The sequence below is a fragment of the Pelophylax lessonae genome, assembly GCF_965119305.1.
Source record: "Pelophylax lessonae genome assembly, chromosome: 4".
In the NCBI taxonomy this organism is placed as follows: Eukaryota; Metazoa; Chordata; class Amphibia; order Anura; family Ranidae; genus Pelophylax; species Pelophylax lessonae.
This window is the reverse complement of record NC_138771.1, coordinates 529,953,080-529,974,111: the sequence shown is the minus strand read 5'-3', so window position 1 is coordinate 529,974,111 and position 21,032 is coordinate 529,953,080. Positions and strand designations below refer to the sequence as shown.

The 21,032-nt window shown below is 42.4% G+C and overlaps 1 protein-coding gene across 1 annotated transcript; it reads right to left on the bottom strand.

Annotated features, from left to right (window-relative positions):
* Positions 1 to 507: 507 nt before the first annotated feature.
* MCAT (malonyl-CoA-acyl carrier protein transacylase) lies at positions 508 to 20,438 on the bottom strand. The gene is made up of 4 exons (XM_082255467.1): positions 19,932 to 20,438; positions 11,677 to 11,764; positions 4,248 to 4,465; positions 508 to 958 (listed from the first exon to the last, which is right to left on the bottom strand). Exons 1-4 carry the CDS (start codon positions 20,349 to 20,351, stop codon positions 539 to 541), a joined length of 1,146 nt encoding a protein of 381 aa, XP_082111593.1. The 5' UTR covers positions 20,352 to 20,438; the 3' UTR covers positions 508 to 538.
* Positions 20,439 to 21,032: the final 594 nt, after the last annotated feature.

Sequence of the window (21,032 nt, the reverse complement as noted above, 5' to 3'; positions counted from 1 at the left end):
CATGTGTTGCACACTTTGGATATATTTTTCACTTTATTTGGTCTTATTTCCGAATGCATAATTACATGACCGTTGAATGCGGTACGTATGAAGGGGGGATTTGGTTGCTCTGCTCTGTTGTAGTATACTTTTGAGGTTCGGGCAGGACTACCTTTAATAAATCAATTTCTGTGTGTGCATGTGCTGCTCACACTTAACACGTCACAACCAAAGAAAGAACTCCTCACTCCTTCACAGTTGTTGAGAACCAAACCTTACATATTCCTCTTCTTCAATTTGGTTGACTAAATTACGGGACCCACCCACCCTACTGAGCTGTGTCCGGCTGACCTGCTAGTGTAGCCTATTGTCAAACAAACATAAAAAAAAAAGGGGGGGGGTGTGAGAGCAAGCGATGACAGACAAACATGGAACAAGAAAACATGAACCACAAGTTCTGTTCTCTATAAAGATGATTTTGCATTTTCCTCTGGAAGATCTAATATTTTGTAAAACAATGAAAATATACAGCAACACAAGTTAATAAAAAGTCACAAAGTTAGTCCATCTCTGAATCTCTATCAAAAACATCCACTTGCATATAAGACCTCCATGCTTTTAAATTACAAGATTTCAGTATTGTTCCCATTTGCTGTCCTGGTCCCGCTTCAAAAGTCTGTGGAAAGTCTTTTCTTTTCTTTCTTTCATAGATGGCGTGAATGATCTGCTCCCATTTCACAGGGGATACCAGCTGTTTGGCAAGGAGATGCGCAATGGTTGGGCCTTGCCTGTACCTCCTTCCATCAACATTACAGTAAACATTAATTAGAGGATTATTGAATGTCAAACCCTTCAGTGCTTCTGCCAGAGGTTCCACAGCAGGTTCCATTAAACGGGTGTGAAAGGCACCGCTTACCGGTAGGAGCTTAGTCCGAGAAAAGTTATATTTGCGGGAATTGTTCTGAAGGAACTGAATGGCCTGGAACACAAGAAACGTTACAGTTCTATCACTGATAACCTTCTGAAAGACTAAACCTGAGAACAAAAATGGTATTTCAGCTTACTAGTGCTTAGGTGAGGTGGCTGCATATATTTTTGAGGTTTTTTTCTAGGTAGGGATGGATACTGATATAGGTGACCAAACTATGCATTTGCAAGAGTACTCGTTCAAATGCTGCGATACCTGAAACTCAAAATCCAAAATGAATGGGCTCAAATCGCACTGCAAAGAATCACATGTGATTTGATCAGGAATGCGCTGCGATTCCTGTCTGAGACACATGCGGTTTCCCCCCACCACTCCTGTGTTGAACCCAGGCTTGTTATAGTGATTTCAGCCTGGTTTCACAAAGAAATGGTGTGGGAAACCGCATGTGATTCGATACGTACTGCATTCCTGTTCAGATCACATTCGGTTCAATTCACACCGCAAAGTTATTGGTACTCAGTACCAGCGAGTACTTGACAAAAAGTATCGGTACTCGCCGGTAAAAAAACTTTATTGGTGCAACCCTAGTTTTTTCCTTTGTTATCACCACATTCTCATGCCTGTAAAGCCCCGTACACACGTACCGATTGTCGGCCGTAAATATTCGGCAGCCGAACGATCGGCCGATTGTCGGCTTGTTAGTATGATGCTTCCGACAACCGACAGCGACTTTTCGGCCGAACAGAATCGGGTGTGCAGGCTATAAAAGTTTTGTTGGCCGTCAGTACAGTCAGTACAGAATTCGGCCGACAAACAGCAGATTAGCAAGACTGGGCATGCTCAGAAAAGAAAAAACACAGGGAAAGTTAACCATCACATGACATCACTTCTGCAGTTGGCTGTTGTTGGCCGACAAAATTCGTGTGAAGTCTTTTGCACTTTTCAGCCGACAGGACAGCACCGGACAAAAGACGGCCGATCGTTCGGCCGACATTCGGTACGTGTGTACGGTGCTTTACACAACTCCTGTACTAGAAGGAATGCTCACTGCACTAGATCTATGGAGAAGGGACTAGGTCAACAAAGGCAGAACATATAAAGCCTGAATTCAATTTTATTCAGACTCTTATGTCATTCAACACTTTTCAGGGGTTCAAAGTGTGCCCTTTTATCATGGCTTGGTACAGTTGCACAAAATTGTGTATTGGACTAATACAATTGTAACGGTCCTGAGGGATCATTATTCTCATAATCGCTGCAAATGCTGGCTAATTTATCTATGGAGGAGCAGCATTGCCACCCAGGGACAGGAACTGTTTTAGGACTACACAAAACTTCCCTCTCTCCTCATCACAGGGGGAAGTATTCTGTGGTCCACAGAGAGCACTTTATGTGCCTAATAATGCCAATTTATACCAGCATAGACAGACAGCACAGTGAGTTATCAAGAATTTTGGAAGAATCAACAAATTATTTTATTGCAATTACCAAGCAGATAAAACTAAATGCTTTCAATGACAGACCAAATGGGAGTAAATAAGAGAATTTCAGGGTTAGGGTTTAAATACAGTGCCTTGAAAAAGTATTCATACCCCTTGAAATTTTACCACAATTTGTCATGTTACAATCAAAAATGTTAAAGTATTTGATTGGGTTTTTATGTGATAGACCAACACAAATTGGCACACATTGAAGTGGAAGGAAAATGATAAATAATTTTAATTGTTTACAAACAAATATATGAAAATTGTGGCGTGCATTTGTATTCAGCCCCCGAGTCAATACTTTGTAGAACCACCTTTCGCTGCAATTACAGCTGTAAGTCTTTTTGGGTATGTCTCTACCAGCTTTGCACATCTAGAGAGTGAACATTTTGCCCATTCTTAGCAAAATAGCTCAAGCTCTGTCAGACTGGATGGAAAGCGTCTGTGAACAGCAATATTCAAGTCTTGCCAAAAATTCTCAATTGGATTTAGGTCTGGACTTTGACTGGGCCATTCTAACACATGAATATGCTTTGATCTAAACTATTTCATTGTAGCTTTGGCTGTATGTTTAGGGTCGTTGTCCTGCTGGAAGGTGAATCTCTGCCCCAGTCTTTTGCAGGTTTTCTTCTAAGATTGCCCTGTATTTGGCTCCATCCATCTTCACTCTGACCAGCTTCCCTGTCCCTGCTGAAGAAAAGCATCCCCACAACATGATGCTGCCACCACCATGTTTCACAGTGGGGTGTTCAGGGTGATGTGCAGTGTTAGTTTTCCGCCACACATAACGCTTCGCTTTTAGGCCAAATGTTACATTTTGGGCTCATCTGACCAGAGCACCCTCTTCCACATTTGCTGTGTCCTCCACATAGCTTTTTGCAAACTGCAAACAGGACTTATTTTGGCTTTATTTCAATGGCTCTCTTTTTGTCACTTTTCTACAAAAGGTCAGATTTGTGGAGTATACGAATAATAGTTGTCCTGTGGACAGATTCTCTTAGCTTAGCTGTGGATCTCTGCAGCTCCTCCGGCGTTACCATGGACTTCTAAGCTGCTTCTCTGATTAATGCTCTCCTTGCCCGGCCTGTCAGTTTAGGTGGATGGCCATGTCTTGGTAGGTTTGCACTTGTGCCATACTCTTTCCATTTTCAGATGATGGATTGAACAGTGTTCCAAGAGATGTTCAAAGCTTGGGATATTTTTTTATAACCTAATGGGGCATACACACTATAAGATTTTATGAAGACTTTTTCCTTTAGACTTACCAAAACCATATAATATGAGGTCAAACCTAAACATTTTCAATTTGTATGCAATCTGGCAGGCCCTTGCACTACATAAAAAAGGTAAATCTGAAGGAAAAAGTCTTCAGAAAATCTTATAGTGTGTATGGCCCTTAACCCTGCTTTAAACTTCTCCACAACTTTATCTCTGACCTGTTTGGTGTGTTCGTTGGCCTTCATGATGCAGTTTGATCACTAAGGTTCTCTAACAAACATCTGAGGGCTTCACAGAACAGCTGTTTTTATACAGAGAATTCATTACACACAGATGGACTCTATTAATTAGGTGACTTCTAAAGGCAATTGGTTCCACTAGATTTTAGTTAGGGGTATCAGAATAAAGGGAGTTGAATACAAATGCACGCCACACTTTTCAGATCTTTGTAAAAAAATTTGAAAACCATTATCATTTTCCTTTGAACTTCACAGTTACGTGACACTTTGTCTTGGTCTATCACATAAAAACCCAATAAAACACATTTAGGTTTTTGGTTGTAACATGACAAAATGCTGAGAAATTTCAAGGCACTGTACATTTTAAATCATCCCTGTGTCTAAAACAAACCCGCTTACCTCCATATGTCCTGCAATCACTCTGCCATTTGGAAACAGGTAATTGGACACCTCGCATACCGGGTCTGTAATTCCCAAAGTAAGACAGTGGTCTTGGGCCTCAGCGCAGGCCGTGCTGTATTTTGTCTTGAAGTTCCCAATCACAGAGAGCATACCACTCTGTACGGCTTCAGAGGCCTTCTGCATGGCTTCTGCCCTCACTTTTACTGCATGCAGAGCTATGACAGAGATATTACAAGATGAATTATACTTATCAATGATAAAGACATGCACATCATACAGTCCTCACATTTTACTTTCCTGTGATCAGTTAACAAATATAATGCTATCCACACATGAATGCATCCAAACTAGCTCCCTTTTGACCCCCATCATCCCTTCACGAATTAGGTTCTAGGTCAGTGTGTGTGTAGCCCAGGGCTAATTCACATGGCTTTGGGGTACAGCTGCTTCATAAGTTAAATTAACTATGACAAATTACAGTATTTTCACTGCAGCTGTAAGGGGGATGCAAAGCAGGCAAATCCTGCCAATCACTCCCAAGCAACAGCTCTTAATATGCGCAATTGGAAGCAAGTTCAAACCCAAATGCAGAGATCTCCACACACCCCCCTTCCCATTTGGATTTTACATTTAGCTGAAATATTGTGTAGAGTAGGGTTGGTTTATGTGCCAGGATTAATCAAAAAGGTTGACAAATGTCAAGACAGAAGAACAACAGAATTGTGTGGGGATGCCTGTGTCTTGGTTTCAATACCCACTATTTATACTGAGCACCTCACAGGATCATCCTGTTCTGAAGCAGTCCTAACGAGTTCATCCTTTGGGACAGAAGCTAGTGCAATCGGTCTATGTCTTATATAAAGCGTGGCAGAATTGTTTGGTGTTATCGGACATATAACAATATATATGTATTAGGGCTGCAACTAACGATTAATTTGTCTGTCGACTAATCTATCGATTATTTTTACGATTAGTCGACTAATCTAACGATTATTTTTAGTTTATTTTTTTTGCTTAATTTAGTGTTTTTTTGATTAGCTAATTAATCCTGTAATTAATACAGACCCCTCAGTAAGCCCCCTCCCAGTACAGACCCCACAGTAAGCCCTCCCACCTAGTACAGACCACTTAGTAAGCCCCCCTCCCAGTGCAGACCCCTCAGTAAGCCCTTCCACCTAGTACAGACCACTTACTAAGCCCCCCCTCCCAGTGCAGACCCCTCAGTAAGCCCTTCCACCTAGTACAGACCACTTACTAAGCCCCCCCTCCCAGTACAGACCCCTCAGTAAGCCCTTCCACCTAGTACAGACCACTTACTAAGCCCCCCCTCCCAGTACAGACCCCTCAGTACAGACCCCCCAGTAAGCCCTCCCACCTAGTACAGGCCATTACAAGCCGGTGTAGCGCCGCAGCTGGGTGATCGGGGAGGATGGCGAATGTGTTGCGGCAGAAGCTGTGGCAGTACAGGGAGTACAGGGGTGCTGGAGACGGTCAGCGCTCACCTCTCCTCTCCGACGGAGCCCGGCGGGGGAATTTCACCCGGCCGGCAATGCTTCAAGCGGCGTTGACGCTTTTTCCGCACGTCGACGATTTTTTGTAGTCGACGTAGTCGACGCGTCGTGGCAGCCCTAATATGTATGCGTGTATAAAAATAGAGGGCAAATCACCACAATGAGGACACAAAGCATTAAAAGCCAGTATAACCATTCCCTGCTCTAAAACACTTTTTTTGGATAAATGATTTTGCCTAGAGATACATTTTAAAATGCTCACATTTTTCATGATAATGTTAAAATGCAACCAGTATGCAATTTCTTGTGACACCACAAGGTGTCACCACTGCATAAAAGCCTTGGGCTATCAAAGGGGATGAGTGGTTTTACTGATTTTATGTTTCCACTAGAAAAAAGAAATCTACTCACCGACCGTGAATCTTGACTAATAATTTTGGCTTTAACCCTTTGTCTTCCAAGGTACGTTTATAGGTTCTAGTATTCAAGAGGTCAAAACAAGTTTCTATTGCAGCCCCGAGCTTGGTATTGTTTTTCTCAGCCAACAATCAACTTTCAAGTAAAAATAATTCAGACGGCTCACTTGTACATTACCAAGACGGTGCTGAGCCACCCCACCCTGTGCTGCTGGCCACGGTGGTTCCTGGGCTCTCCATGCTCCTCCAGGAAACCTGGGATTGCAGTAAAATGCCCTAATACATTGTGCAGGACAAGATCAAAGAACATTTGTTCTCCTCAGCAATGAATAAACCCACCAGTAATACATATTACATCGCTTTGATGTTCAGAGCTGTCATTCTCCAGTTTCTGTGCTGCAGAGCTTAAACTGAGGCAGGAGGAAGCTGCATAAGGAACCAATCAATCAGTTTTGCTGCACTGTAATGTGCTAACAAAGAACATTCTGACAGCAGGAGAGAGTAAAATGACAGAGAGAGAGGAGTTCCTCAGCCCACTGCTTCTACATAGAAACATAGAATGTGTCGGCAGATAAGAACCATTTGGCCCATCTAGTCTGCCCAATATATCTGAATCCTATGAATAGTCCCTGGCCCTATCTTATATGAAGGATAGCCTTATGCCTATCCCATGCATGCTTAAACTCCTTCACTGTATTTGCAGCTACCACTTCTGCAGGAAGGTTATTCCATGCATCCACTACTCTCTCAGTAAAGTAATACTTCCTCATATTACTTTTAAACTTTTGCCCCTCTAATTTAAAACTGTGTCCTCTTGTGGTAGTTTTTCTTCTTTTAAATATGCTCTCCTCCTTTACCAAGTTGATTCCCTTTATGTATTTAAAAGTTTCTATCATATCCCCTCTGTCTCGTCTTTCTTCCAAGCTATACATGTTAAGGTCCTTTAACCTTTCCTGGTAAGTTTTTTCCTGCAATCCATGTACTAGTTTAGTAGCTCTTCTCTGAACTCTCTCTAGAGTATCTATATCCTTCTGGAGATATGGCCTCCAGTACTGCGCACAATACTCCAAGTGAGGTCTCACCAGTGTTCTGTACAGCGGCATAAGCACTTCTCTCTTTCTACTGCTTATACCTCTCCCTATACATCCAAGCATTCTGCTGGCATTTCGTGCTGCTTTATTCCATTGTCTTCCCACCTTTAAGTCTTCTGAAATAATTACTCCTAAATCCCTTTCCTCAGATACTGAGGTTAGGACTGTGTCAAATATTCTATATTCTGCCCTTGGGTTTTTACGCCCCAGGTGCATTATCTTGCACTTATCCACATTAAATTTCAGTTGCCAGAGTTCTGACCATTCTTCTAGGTTTCCTAAATCCTTTTCCATTTGGCGTTTCCCTCCAGGAACATCAACCCTGTTACATATCTTTGTGTCATCAGCAAAAAGACAAACCTTACCATCAAGGCCTTTTGCAATATCACTTATGAAGATATTAAACAAAATTGGTCCCAGTACAGATCCCTGAGGTACCCCACTGGTAACATGACCTTGTTCTGAATGTTCTCCATTGACTACAACCCTCTGTTGTCTGTCACTCAGCCACTGCCTAATCCACTCAACAATATGGGAGTCCATGCTCAATGACTGCAGTTTATTGATAAGTCTTCTATGTGGGACAGTGTCAAAAGCCTTACTAAAATCTAGATATGCAATGTCTACTGCACCTCCACCGTCTATTATTTTAGTCACCCAATCAAAAAAATCTATAAGATTTGTTTGACATGATCTCCCTGAAGTAAACCCATGTTTTTCATCTTGCAATCCATGGGATTTAAGATGTTCCACAATCCTATCCTTTAATAGGGTTTCCATTAATTTGCCTACTATTGATGTCAGACTCACTGGTCTATAGTTGCTCGATTCCTCCCTACTACCTTTCTTGTGAATGGGCACGACATTAGCCAATTTCCAATCTTCCGGGACGACTCCTGTTACTAATGATTGGTTAAATAAATCTGTTAATGGTTTTGCCAGCTCACCACTAAGCTCTTTTAATAATTTTGGGTGTATCTCATCAGGACCCTGTGACTTATTTGTCTTCACTTTAGACCGCAATCTTAGAACGTCTTCCTCTGTAAAGACACATGCATCAAACGATTCATTAGTCATCCTTTCAAGTGGAGGTCCTTCTTTTTCTTCTGTAAAAACTGAACAGAAGTATTCATTAAGGCAGTCGGCTAGCCCTTTAGTCTCTTCTACATACCTTCCGTCCTTTGTTTTTAATTTAGTTATTCCTTGTTTTAATTTCCTTTTTTCATTTATATACCTGAAGAATGTCTTATCCCCCTTTTTCATAGACTGAGCTAGTTTTTCTTCTGCCTGCGCTTTAGAAGTTCTTATAACTTGCTTGGCCTCTTTCTGCCTAATCTTGTAGATTTCCTTATCTTCATTGCTCTGGGTTTTTTTATAATTACAAAATGCTAGCTTTTTATTTTTAATGATTTGGGCCACTTCTGCTGAGTACCACAGTGGTCTCTTCCTTTTTTTGCTTTTACTGACAAGTCTAATGCAATTTTCTGTTGCCTTCAATAATGCACCTTTTAAGTAGTCCCATTTCTCCTGGACTCCATGTAATCCGTTCCAGTCTGATAAGGACTCATTTATGACTAATTTCATTTTTGAAAAGTCTGTTTTTCTAAAATCTAAAACTTTTGTTTTTGTGTGGTGTGACTCTTTCACAGTTCTTATATTAAACCACACTGACTGGTGATCACTAGATCCCAAGGTTTCGCCTACAATGACATCATATACCGAATCCCCATTTGTGAATACCAAATCCAAAATGGCCTCCCTCCGGGTTGGCTCCTCAACCACTTGTTGCAGAGACAACCCCAGTAGGGAATTTAGAATATCTGTACTCCTGGCAGAACTTGCTATTTTGGTTTTACAGTTTATATCTGGAAGATTGAAATCTCACATAATAACTTCTCCTTTCATTGTCATTTTAGCTATTTCTTCAACTAGTAGATCATCTAGTTCTTTAACTTGACCAGGTGGTCTATATATCACACCTACACGAGTTACTGCATGATTAGCAAACTGCAACGTAACCCAAACAGACTCTATGTTGGCTTCACCAACTTGTATTAGGTTAGATTTAATGCTATCTCTCACATACAGGGCCACTCCTCCTCCTTTCTTGCCTTCTTGTATGGTTATGTCCCAGTCATTTCTTTCATTAAACCATGTCTCCGTAACAGCCACTAAATCTACATTCTCAGATGCCATTATTGACCCAAGTTCATTGATTTTTTTACCTAAACTGCGAGCATTTGTAGACAGGACTCTGAGCTTATCATTTCTTAACCTCTGTGTTTCTGACCTGTTCTGGCATTGTTTCGGGGGGCAATTGGACTCTTGTATTTCCACTCTTTTGCCCCCCTTCCTAGTTTAAATACTCTTTTGCAAATTCTTGGAGTTGTTCACTAAGTACATTTGTTCCTTTGAGAGAAAGATGCAAACCATCTTTTTTGTACAGTTCCTTTCTATTCCAAGTAGAGCTATCATGAGAAACAAAGTCAAATCCTTGCTCTTGACACCATTTACTAAGCCATATGTTGAACTCCTTTATGAGCCTCTGCCTATCATTCTGAACATTATGCACAGGCAGAACTTCAGAAAATGAAATGGTGGATGCAAAATCCTGTACGTCATTACCAAGTGTGATAAAAGATTTTTTCACCTCTGACACTTCATTGCAAGCCAGGTCATTTGTCCCTAGATGGACAAGAACATCCACGTCCCCTTCCTGCTTTGCTTTCTAAACAATATTAATAATACGTCTTCTATCTCGTCTAGCAGTAGCACCAGGGAGATATCTCACAAAACCATTTTCTTTAAGCTCCACACTTCTTATGATTGAATCACCTAGCAACAGCTGCTTCCTTTGAGACTTCACTTTATCTTTTTTGTCCTTGGCTGCAGTCTTGCATACATTAGACATAGGAGTCGATGGTTTCTCACCCTCTGTGCTTGAGTCCATATCCATGTTGTCCTTACATTCTGAGAGTGCTGCAAATGAATTATGGAGAACCACCGACTGTGGGACATGTCTTCTATCCACCACTCTAAGTCTTGCAGAACCTACAGTAACCCATCTGCCATTTCTGGGGGTCCTCTGTGGCAGTGGCATTGCAGCAGTCCCAGCTGGAGTTTGTTTAACAGATAATTTAAATATCTCTGATTCCAAAAATGCAATTTCCTGATGCAGTAAGGAGAATTGTCTACAGATCTGACAGCATCCGAATCTCCAAAGAGTGGAACATGAAATAAATGCACAACAATTCCTGCACTGAACCAAGTCTGCCATTTTAAAGAGGAGAAAAATAAAAAAAAATAATAAAAAAAATTGTAAATTTAAGTCAAACAAATCTTACCTTTTTGTTTGATTTGTTTGACTTAAATTTACAAATTTGTTTATTATTTTTTTTCTCCTTTCACTGTCCAATGCAAAGTATCACAGAGCCACTTTTTCTCTTTTTTTTCCCTGCTACAGTTCTTTCACTGTAGTATGCCTTTGGCTACAGCGTCACTCAGGGAAAATCAAATACTTTATAAAGCTGAACTTTAGGCAAACACCTAGACATAGATGAAATACATATATTGGAGCGTTTTTACCTGCCAAAGGGTTTGTGTTCCTTTCCATCCATGTCTAAGATTTACACAGCTCTGCCACACAGCACAGCTCTGTCTTCTAGGGCAGAATACGTGTTTTTTTTTTATCTCATTCAGTTCAATAACATTCACAGGTCTTGCCCCCCTGCTAGCCTGTGATTAGACAATGAAAGGAGACACAGCAGACTGATGAGTATTCTCTCTGGCATGCTGTTCTCTCTCTTCCTATCAGCATGCTCCTGACAACATAACACTACTGATTGGCTCCTTGGGCTGTTTCTTTCTCCTCCAGTCTGCGCTCTGCTGTACAGGGACTGCAGGAAGTTTATAGCAGGTCCCAATCAGGCACTTACACTGCTTGTACTTGTAGATTTATTAATGCATTACAAAATACAGAGCTGCACTCATTTGTGTCTTTTTAATCTGCTTGGAGGTCAGCTTTAAAGGCCCATTTACATTAGTGTGATGCAGTAATGCACAGTAACGCATTAAATACAGTGTGGTGCCTTGCTTTCAATGCGATTGGCATCCTAATGCACCTAGGCAGCACAGCACAATGCATTTGCGCTTTACAGATCCTGGTTCACATCTATAGGATTGGGGTGCACTGCGCTACAAGTTAAAATGGTGCTTTACCCCTAAATGTTGTATTTGAGTTGGCTGCCATGTTAATAGACAAAATGCCACAACTTGAGTGCAGCAATGCATCCATACAGTATGAGTGGGCCCTATAAGATTTTTTTCTAAAGGTCTCTAAAACTTTATATACACTTTATAAAACTGTGCCAGCTTTCTGGTTACCAACAAACCATTTCTGCATCCTTACCTTCTGTAAAATCTAAAGCACCGGCGCACACAAGTGCAGCAAACTCCCCAACACTGAATCCCGCCATTCCAATACAGTTCTCTAGAGCCTAGAAAAAAAAAAAAAAAAACATAGAATGTCAACTTTTAGCCTGGTCTAATACCATCTGTTAAGATTGATAAAATATAGTTTCAAGGAATGGGGAAAATGACTTTTCAAACAGTATGCAAGGCAAATTTATTGTAATAGTCTTGAATGGAGCAGGGAAAGGTTGGAACCCCTTTAGGTTTTTATTGCTGTCTGTATCCCCGCTGGGGGGATTCGCTCTCTGTATTTGCGCTGGCGTCCATTGCCTCCATTGTGGATGAGAAATCCAAAAATGCTAGAGCTGTCGCAGGACTCGGGGGGGGGGGGGGGTGGTCAGAAATCTTCCAATGGGGGACACCTGTTCCAATGACAACTGTACATGAAAAAATTTGCCCTTGCTTTCATTAGATTTCCTTTCGCTTCCGGTTGTGCTTCTAGAACAGAAAGTGAACGGAAATCTCTTCAGTGGATTTAGTAAACCCTTTTCTTGGGTATATATTGAAAAATTTGATTTTTGACCTACCGTAAAATCCATTTCTCTGATGTTCATTGAGGGACACAGCTCCAGATTCTTTTTAACCACTGGGTTATACTGCCCCCCTACAGGAGTAGGACACTAGGCATCAAAAAGCTTGACTACACCTATCGGCCGTCCAAAGGGGTACACACTGTAAGCCAGTGGTCCTCAACCCTGGCCTACAGGGCCCACTAACAGGCCAGATTTGCAAGATAAGTGAAATACATCCCAGGTGATATCATTTGTTGCTCAGTGATTGCAGTACTCTAGTCTGGATCTCCCCAAGGTAATACCTAAAATCTGGCCTGTTAGTGGGCCCTGTAGGCCAGGGTTGAGGACCACTGCTGTAAGCTATATGTAAGCTATAGGCATACAGTTTTTTTTACAAGCAGTGTCAGAAGAAAGCCAACTCCACATGGATGAATGAAATTGATTTTACTGGTAAGTCACAAATCCCATTTTCTCTTTCATTCATTGACAGACATCTCCAGATTCTTCTTAACCATTGGGACGTCCCAAAGCAGTGTTAAACATGAGGGTTGGGAAAACAGCAGAAATAAATTCCCAAGGCTAACCATAGCCAACCAGCTCAACCAAAACAACTGGAGCTCATCTGAAAAAAACAATACACCCTCAAAGAGGACCAGGTCCTCTAAACTTTTCCACGTTATAGGACATTGTGAAAGTGTGCACCGACGACCAGGTGGCCAACTTGCAAACCTGCGTCACTGACGCCTGATGACAGAAGGCCCAGGAGGCACTAAGTGCTCGAGTAGAGTGTGCCTTAACAGGGAAAGGAGGAACCTGACCCCTAATTGAATACACCTGAATCACTGTCTGTCTGATCCATCTGGAAATTAACGCAGCAGAAGACGGACAACCCTTTGAGGTCCAACTGTGAGTACAAATAGTGAGTCTGACTTCCTTAAAGACTCCGTAGCTGCCAGATATACCCTGATTGCCCGAACCACATCCAGGGAATGCAGAGCAATTTCCTTCGGATGTTTAGGCCTGGGACACAGGGCAGGCAACACAATGTCTTCATTCAAATGGAAATCAGAGACGACCTTTGGAAGAAACAGTGGACAGGGACGAAGAACCACCTTAGCTCTGCAAACCAACAGGTAAGGTGAATGGCAAGACAACACAACCAGCTCCGACACCCTGCACGCAGAAGTAATCGCCACCAAAAAAGGCCATCTTCTGAGACAACGTAAGCAGGGGAACCTCCCGATATTTTCAAAGGGAGATTCCTGGATAACTGACAACACCAGTTTGAGGACCAACGGCGGTAATGGAGACCGCACTGGAGGAAACAAGTGTCGAGCTCCCTGGATAAAGGTAGGCATCAAGGCAAGTGTTGCCAATGGACATTGAAAGAAAACCGCCAAGGCCGAAATCTGGCCCTTGATGGTACTCCAGGCCAGGCGCTGCTCAACCCCCCGTTGGAGGAGAGCCAAGATCCGAGCCACTGAACAGGAGCGAGGGAGTACCCAAAAGACTTACACCACGCAACATACATCTTCCAAATAAGATGGTAGATCTTCCTAGAGGTAGATTTTCTAATTTAACAGCATACGAATCACTGATTCAGACAAACCTATATCCTTCAGCACTTGGCTTTCAACAGCCAAGCCGTTAAAGCCAGCAACTGTAAAGCAGGATGGAAGAATGGCCCTTGGGACAGCACATCTTCCCTGAAAGGAAGTCTCCAAGGAGCATCAGCGTACCGAGGCCAGTCTGGAGCCACTAGAAAGACCAGAATCCTTTGCTGCCTCGATCATGCACAGGAGTCTTGGCACAAGTTTGAGAGGGGGAAAGGCATAAATCAGACGATAGACCATTCTGATGCCAACAAGCCACTAATGTGTCTTTCTTTCCGACCTGTCCGGACACTTCTTGTGCCCCCATGGTGATTGACATAGGCTGCGGCCGTGGCATTGTCCGATTGAATACCCGACACTAGAGCTGCACAATTCTGGCTAAAATGAGAATCACAATTTGTTTGCTTAGAATAAAGATCATGATTCTCTTATGATTTTCAGCGTAACATCTTTTACATTATACAAAAAAATTGGGCTAACGTTTCGTTTTTTTAAAATTCCTTAAAGTGTATTTTTTCCCCAAAAAACTGCATTTGAAAGACTTCTGCGCAAATACAGTGTGACATAAAAGATTGCAACAATCGCCATTTTATTCTCTAGGATTTCTGCTAAATTATATATATATATATATATATATATATATATATATATATATATATGTGTTTGGAGGTTCTAAGTAATTTTCTGGCAAAGAAATACAGATTTTAACTTGCAAGCAGCAAGTGTCAGAAAAAGGCTCAGTCTTTAAGAGGTTAAACTGCTCTCCCTTAGACCCCGTTCACACTGGGGCGACCTGTCAGGCGACCTGGTCGCCTGGCATAGAGAAGCTGTGGACCCGTTCTAATAGGAGCGACACAAGTCGCTCCGACTTAGAAAAAGGGTCCGGAGCTACTTTGGGGCGACCTGGAGCGACCTGCATTGACTTCAATGTTATGAAGTCCGTGCCGGCCGCTCCAAGGTCGCGGTGCGAGCTGTGCACCGCGACCTGTGAGGTTGCCCCGGCAAGTCGGATCGCCCCAGTGTGAACGGGGCCTTAGTGCCGGTTCACACTAGGGCGACCTGTGAGGCGACCTGGTCGCCTCACAGGTCGCCTCCCATAGGGAAGCTGCGGACCCGTTCTAATAGGAGCGACACAAGTCGCTCCGACCTAGAAAAAGGGTCCGGAGCTTCTTTGGGGCGACCCGGAGGCGACCGCCATAGACTTCAATGTTATGAAGTCCGTGGCGGCCGCTCCGAGGTCGCGGCGCGCTGCTCGCACCGCGACCTCGGAGGTCGCGGTGCGAAGTAGCGTCGCTGCAGTGTGAACCGGCGCTTACAGAAGAAAGTTCATTCCTTTAAAGTGTTTATAGTTATCTTAGCAGCTTTAACAATGTTGATAAACATTTGCTGGGGCTTTTTTTTTTTTTACATCTGTGAGTGAGCAGAGAACAGCTCAGTAAGAATCGAGGACATGCAGTTTTAAATAGTGAGGGGAGGGTGTGAATCGAGATCGCAATTTTTTAACGATTAATCGTGCAGCTCTACTGGACACCCCCGAAAACAAATTGTCTAATGATCCAGACAAAGTCTGATCGCTCGGAGTTCCAGTACATGGATCGGCAGTCCCATTTCACCAGAATCATTTTGCAGATATCTCGTGTGGAACTGTGCAAACAGAACTGCCTCAAAAGATAGACACCATCAGGCCAAGCATGCAAAACCCAGAGGGATAACCATCTGCTGGCCAACAGAAGCTGAATTGCCTCCTGCAATTTCTGGAGTTTTTCCAGAGGAAGCAAAACTCTGGCTGAGGCCGAATGCCATTGTAATCTCCAAGGTGTGCATCAAAGCAGTCAGAGACTCTGCTCGCAGAAGAAGAGCGTCCAGGTACCCCAGTACTGCGATCCCCCTGCTGACGCAACAATGCTACTCCCAGTGCCAACACTTTGTGAAGACCTGAGGAGCGAAGGCGAGACCAAAAGGTAAACGCCACAAACTGATAATGCTCCTCGCCCACAGCAACGTGGAGGAAGAGCTGGTAACTGGCACATATTGGAATGTAAAGGTAGGCATCCTTGATGTTGATAGAAGCGAGAAAACCCCCCAGATGTAGGGACGCCACTACCGTGCAAATGGGACTCCGGTCAAAATTTCTGTATGCGCACAAAACAGTTTAGCACCTTAAAGACCAGAATTGGACATACCTTGCCTTTCTTCCAGGGACTGTAAGCAGGTTTGAGTAAAACCCCTGAAAACATTCCGAAGCCGGAACTAGGACAATCACCCCACAAAAAAAGTCTTGCACTGCCCCAAAGTGATCCCGTAAGCGATCTGGCGACAAGTGCAGGTTGGAAGGGAAGAACCCACCGCACGTTGTTAATGCGTTTTTTTTTTTACACATTTCTTTTATTTGATTTTCCACATACAAAAAGGTTAATAAGTATTACATAAATCTTTTAATTGCACTTAAACATTTAACCCTCTTAATTCCCCCCTCACCCCCCAGTTTTCTATATTTTGCCCTATTATTTAATTTCAGTCTCTCTTTTCTCTACTTCTCCTCCCCCCCCCCCCCTCTTCCCTTGTATCCTGTTCTCTACATATCTCCGCATATTTCCGCGTTCTCTTAAAGGGTAACTCCATATATGTGGGGAAAAAAATAGCAAATAAATAAAAAACCATATAGCGTATACAATTGCAACACAAATCATATTGTAATTGAATGTTAATAAAAATTACCTTTCCTTTTCAATCTGCAGCTGTTGTAATTTTCTGAAAATGCAATGCAATATGGCTACCTGGAGGTGTTCTCTACACAGAATGTATACTGACCACACCCCAGAAACATAATTTCCTGCTTGTGTGATTGACTCACCAATTTTCCCAGAAGTCTACACTAAGATACAAGTCAGATTTCTGGCATCCCCTGCAACAAAAATGTAATTTTTGCTGAGATATTCCTAATAGGAACACATCTAAGTGGGTGCAGGCCCAGCAGCGTCCCTCTTTAGAGCTCCGCAGCTGTCACAGCTGATAGATTATGAAACCACTCCCATTAGACCCACTCAGCACAGAGGAACAAACAATGATTTCTTCAGAATAACAAAAAGGTAGTAATCTGCAACAAAGTTTGTTTTAATTCGTGTAATTTACAGAGATCACCCAGAGTGGAAGGTTTTTTTCTCAACAAAAGTGGAGTTACGCTTTAAATTCTCTCCATCTTTCCCATACAATTAAACATTTTTCTGTCTGGTCTTCTCTACTGCTTCTCAGATATTCAATTTCATGAATATATTCTATTCTTTTAAAATATTCCTTCATCGAAGGACATTCAGGGTTTAGCCACTTTTTTTGGTATTACCTCTTTTGCCGCATTTATTAGAGAAGGCACTACAGTATTCTTGAATTATTCTATTGTACTTTTTGTATTATGGAAAAGACAAGTCCTCTATTATGTCTATGTCCGTAATTTCCTTTATATATTGCCTTACATTCTGCCAGTAATCCCGCATCCTTGTGCACTCCCACCATATATGCGCCATAGTACCCTCCGAATTACAACCTCTCCGACACATTTAAGATTTCTCTGATTGATATTTTTGTGCTTTAACCGGCGTTATATACCACCTAGCTAGACATTTAAAGTTCTTCTCTACTGTAATTATATCTACTGCTGTGGTATGAACCACACTCAGAACTTTATTTGTTGCTCCCCTAAACGTAATCCCAACTCTCTTTCCCATATATGGATAAATGGTGGGATTCTCGGCTCTGTAAACTTTGAGTATTTTATAGATTTGTGAAACATATTGTTTCAAACTTGTCTGGGAATTACACAGGCATTCAATTGGAGAAAGGTCAATTTCTAATCGAATGGGTTAAGGTAATGTTGACACGGGGTGTCTTAACTGAGAATACTGCCATTCATTCAATATCATTAATTCTTTCTTGTGTTTCAATTCCTTAGGCTACGTTCACATGTGGGTGGAGCGGATCATGGGCAGAATCATCGCGATTCTGCCTGCGATCCGGAATCATTGCAAATCGCGGGACACCTGTGCGATGCCACTTAAGCCCCGGAAGATTTGGCTGCTCAAAGACCAGGGCCTATTTTGCGATTCGGCACTGCGTGACTTTAACAGGCAATTGGGCGGTCGTGCGACGCTGTACCCAAATGAAATTGATGGCTTTTTTTTCCCCACAAACAGAGCTTTCCTTTGGTGGTATTTGATCACCTGTGGGATTTTTACTTTTTGCGCTATAAACAAAAAAAGAGCAACAATTTTGAAAAAATAACAATATTAACATTTTTTTTATATGAAATTCTCAAAAAAAATGTAAAAATCAAATGTTTTTAACATATTAGGCCAATTTGTTTTCTGCTACATATTTTTGGTAAAAAAAAAAAAAAAAAAAAAAAAATCGCAATAAGCGTATTTTGATTGGTTTGCGCAAAAGTTATTGCGTTTACTAACTACGGGAAAGATTTATGTAATTTTTATTGTTTTTTTTTTTAACTAGTAATGGCGGCGATCTGCAATTGTTTTTGTGGGACTGCGACGGATAGATCGGACCATTGACTGACATTACTACAGTAATCAGTGCTATACATATGCACTGTTACTGTAAAAATGACACTGGCAGGGAAGGGGTTAACTTTATTGGTGATCAAGGGGTTAAGTGTCCCAAGGGGCGTGATTCTAACTGTCAAGGGGCGTGGCTTGTTAGATCATAACAGAGACATACGATCCTACATAGCAGGATCACATAGCCTCTGTAAAGATCTAAGGGAGAATGACAGACGGCTGTGTTTACATCAGCCGTCTGCCTTTCTCCCTCTCCTGCGGGAGATCGCGAGTGGCCAGCAGACATCAGAGCCCCCGGTCAATCGCGCGGGGATGTCAGGGAACGAGTGGGGGATTTTACCCACAACTTGAATTTGGTGGCAGAATCTCTTTAAAGACAGGGCATATATAAGACCCTAGCAACTTAGCAAGGCAGCTTAACCATTTAAGTCCAGGAAAATTTTACCCCCTTCCTGACCAGGCCCTATTTTGCGATTTTGCACTGCGTTATTTTAACGGACAATTGCACGGTTGTGCGACTCTGTTCCTTATTAAAATTTACATCCTTTTTTTTCCTCACAAATAGAGCTTTCTTTTGGTGGTATTTGATCACCTGTGCAATTTTTATTTTTTGCGCTAAAAACAAAAAAACAGAGCAAAAATTTTGAAAAAAAAAAAAATATTTTTCACATTCTGCTATAGGACATTCCCAAAAAAAAAAAATTAAAAATCTAAAAATTTTTTAACATTTTAGGCCAATTTGTTTTCTGCCACATATTTTAGGTAAAAAAAAATAATCGCAATAAGCGTATCTTGATTGGTTTGCGCAAAAGTTATCGCGTCTACTAAGTACGGGAAAGATTTATGTCATATTTATTTATTTATTTTACTAGTAATGGCAGCGATCAGCGATTTTTAGCAGGACTGCGACATTGCGGTGGACAGATCGGACCCCTAACTGACATTTTTGACACTTTTCGGAGTACCAGTGACATTACTACAGTAATCAGTGCTAAAAATATGCACGGTTACTGTAAAAATGCCATTGGCAGGGAAGGGGTTAACCCTGTGGGTGATCAAGGGGTTAAATGTAAGCCTAGGGGAGTGATTCTAACTGTATGGGGGTTGGGCTTCTGAAATGATCACAGAGACATCCTATATAGTAGGATCATATGAGCTCTGTGATCATCCCAGGGAGAAGGACGGTTGGCTGTGTTTACAACAGCCGACCGTCCTTCTCTCTCAGCGGGCAACGATCATGGGTGTCAGGCGGCAATCAGAGCCGCCTGCGCGATGCATCGGCTTCCTGGCTGACGAGCAGGGGGCAGGAGCATGCCAGCGGCGGTGCGCGATCGCCCCCTAGACTCTCGAGAGTGAGCGCTGTACATGTACGGCGATTTGCCTGGGAACGGCTGTCTACCGCAGTACATCTGTGGCGGGCGGTTGTAAACTGGTTAAAGCCAATTGATGCCCCTTGAAGGCAAGGAACCCCTTTATATCCCCGGATGGCAGAAATGAACTTACAGCCGGGTTTTCCTGGTTCAGCTTCTCAGTGGCAGCCACACAAGTGACAAACATTGCAGGCTGGCAATGGACGGTCTTGTTCAGCACTTCAGCGGGGCCCCGGAGGCACAGGTCCAGGAGGTCGTAGCCCAGCACCTTGTGGGCAGTCAGGAACATCGCCCTGACATTGGGGTACTTGAGGAGCCCACCAGCCATACCCACTGCCTGGCTTCCCTGTCCTGGGAAGAGAAGAACTGTGGTGTCAGTGGGGGACCTCCTGCCAGGTCTAGGGCTCTCCTCATCCTCTTCTTCATCTTTCTCTGTAAAAGCTTCCTCCAGCAGGGTGTTTATCTCCCCCCTGTCCTTTCCTGACAGCCACCTCTGACCATTATACAGCACCCCGCGGTGTCTCAGTGCCCTGAGAAGAGCAAAGCCCCCCATCCCTGCCTCAGACAGCAACCATGTGTCAGTGTCACACACTTCTCACTGAATCACGTGCACCTCTCTATTCCCTGTATGGCACTTCCGGGTCTGCAGTCCGCCTGGAAATCCTTCCCTACCAGAAATATCACCACTAGCACAAAGGTTCCTAGATACAGAATGAGTGATGAATAGTTCTAAACCTGGCACAACACATGTAGGTTTTCAAAGGATTTTCAAGTGTCTAACAAGAACATTTTAATTGTAAAGTGATATTAGCACTACTGTTCAAAGATTTTTAACCACTTCAATACTGGGCACTTTTACCTTCTTCCTGCCCAGACCAATGTTCAGCTTTCAGTGCTCTCACATTTTGAATGATAATTACTTAGTCATGCAACACTGTATCCAAACAAAATTTTTATACTTCTTTTTCACACAAATAGAGCTTTCTTATGGTGGTATTTAATGACCACTGGGTTTTTTATTTTTTGCGATAAACGTAAAAGAAAAGAAAAAAAGCGAAAACTTTGAAAAAGAAAAAGAAAAACACTTTTTGCATTTAGCATTTTGCAAATAAGTAATTTTTGTTCATAAATTTGGGCCAGAATTTAGACTGCTACATATCTTTGGTAAAAATAACCAAAATTAGTGGATATTATTTAGTCTGTGTGAAAGTTATAGAGTCTACAAGCTATGATG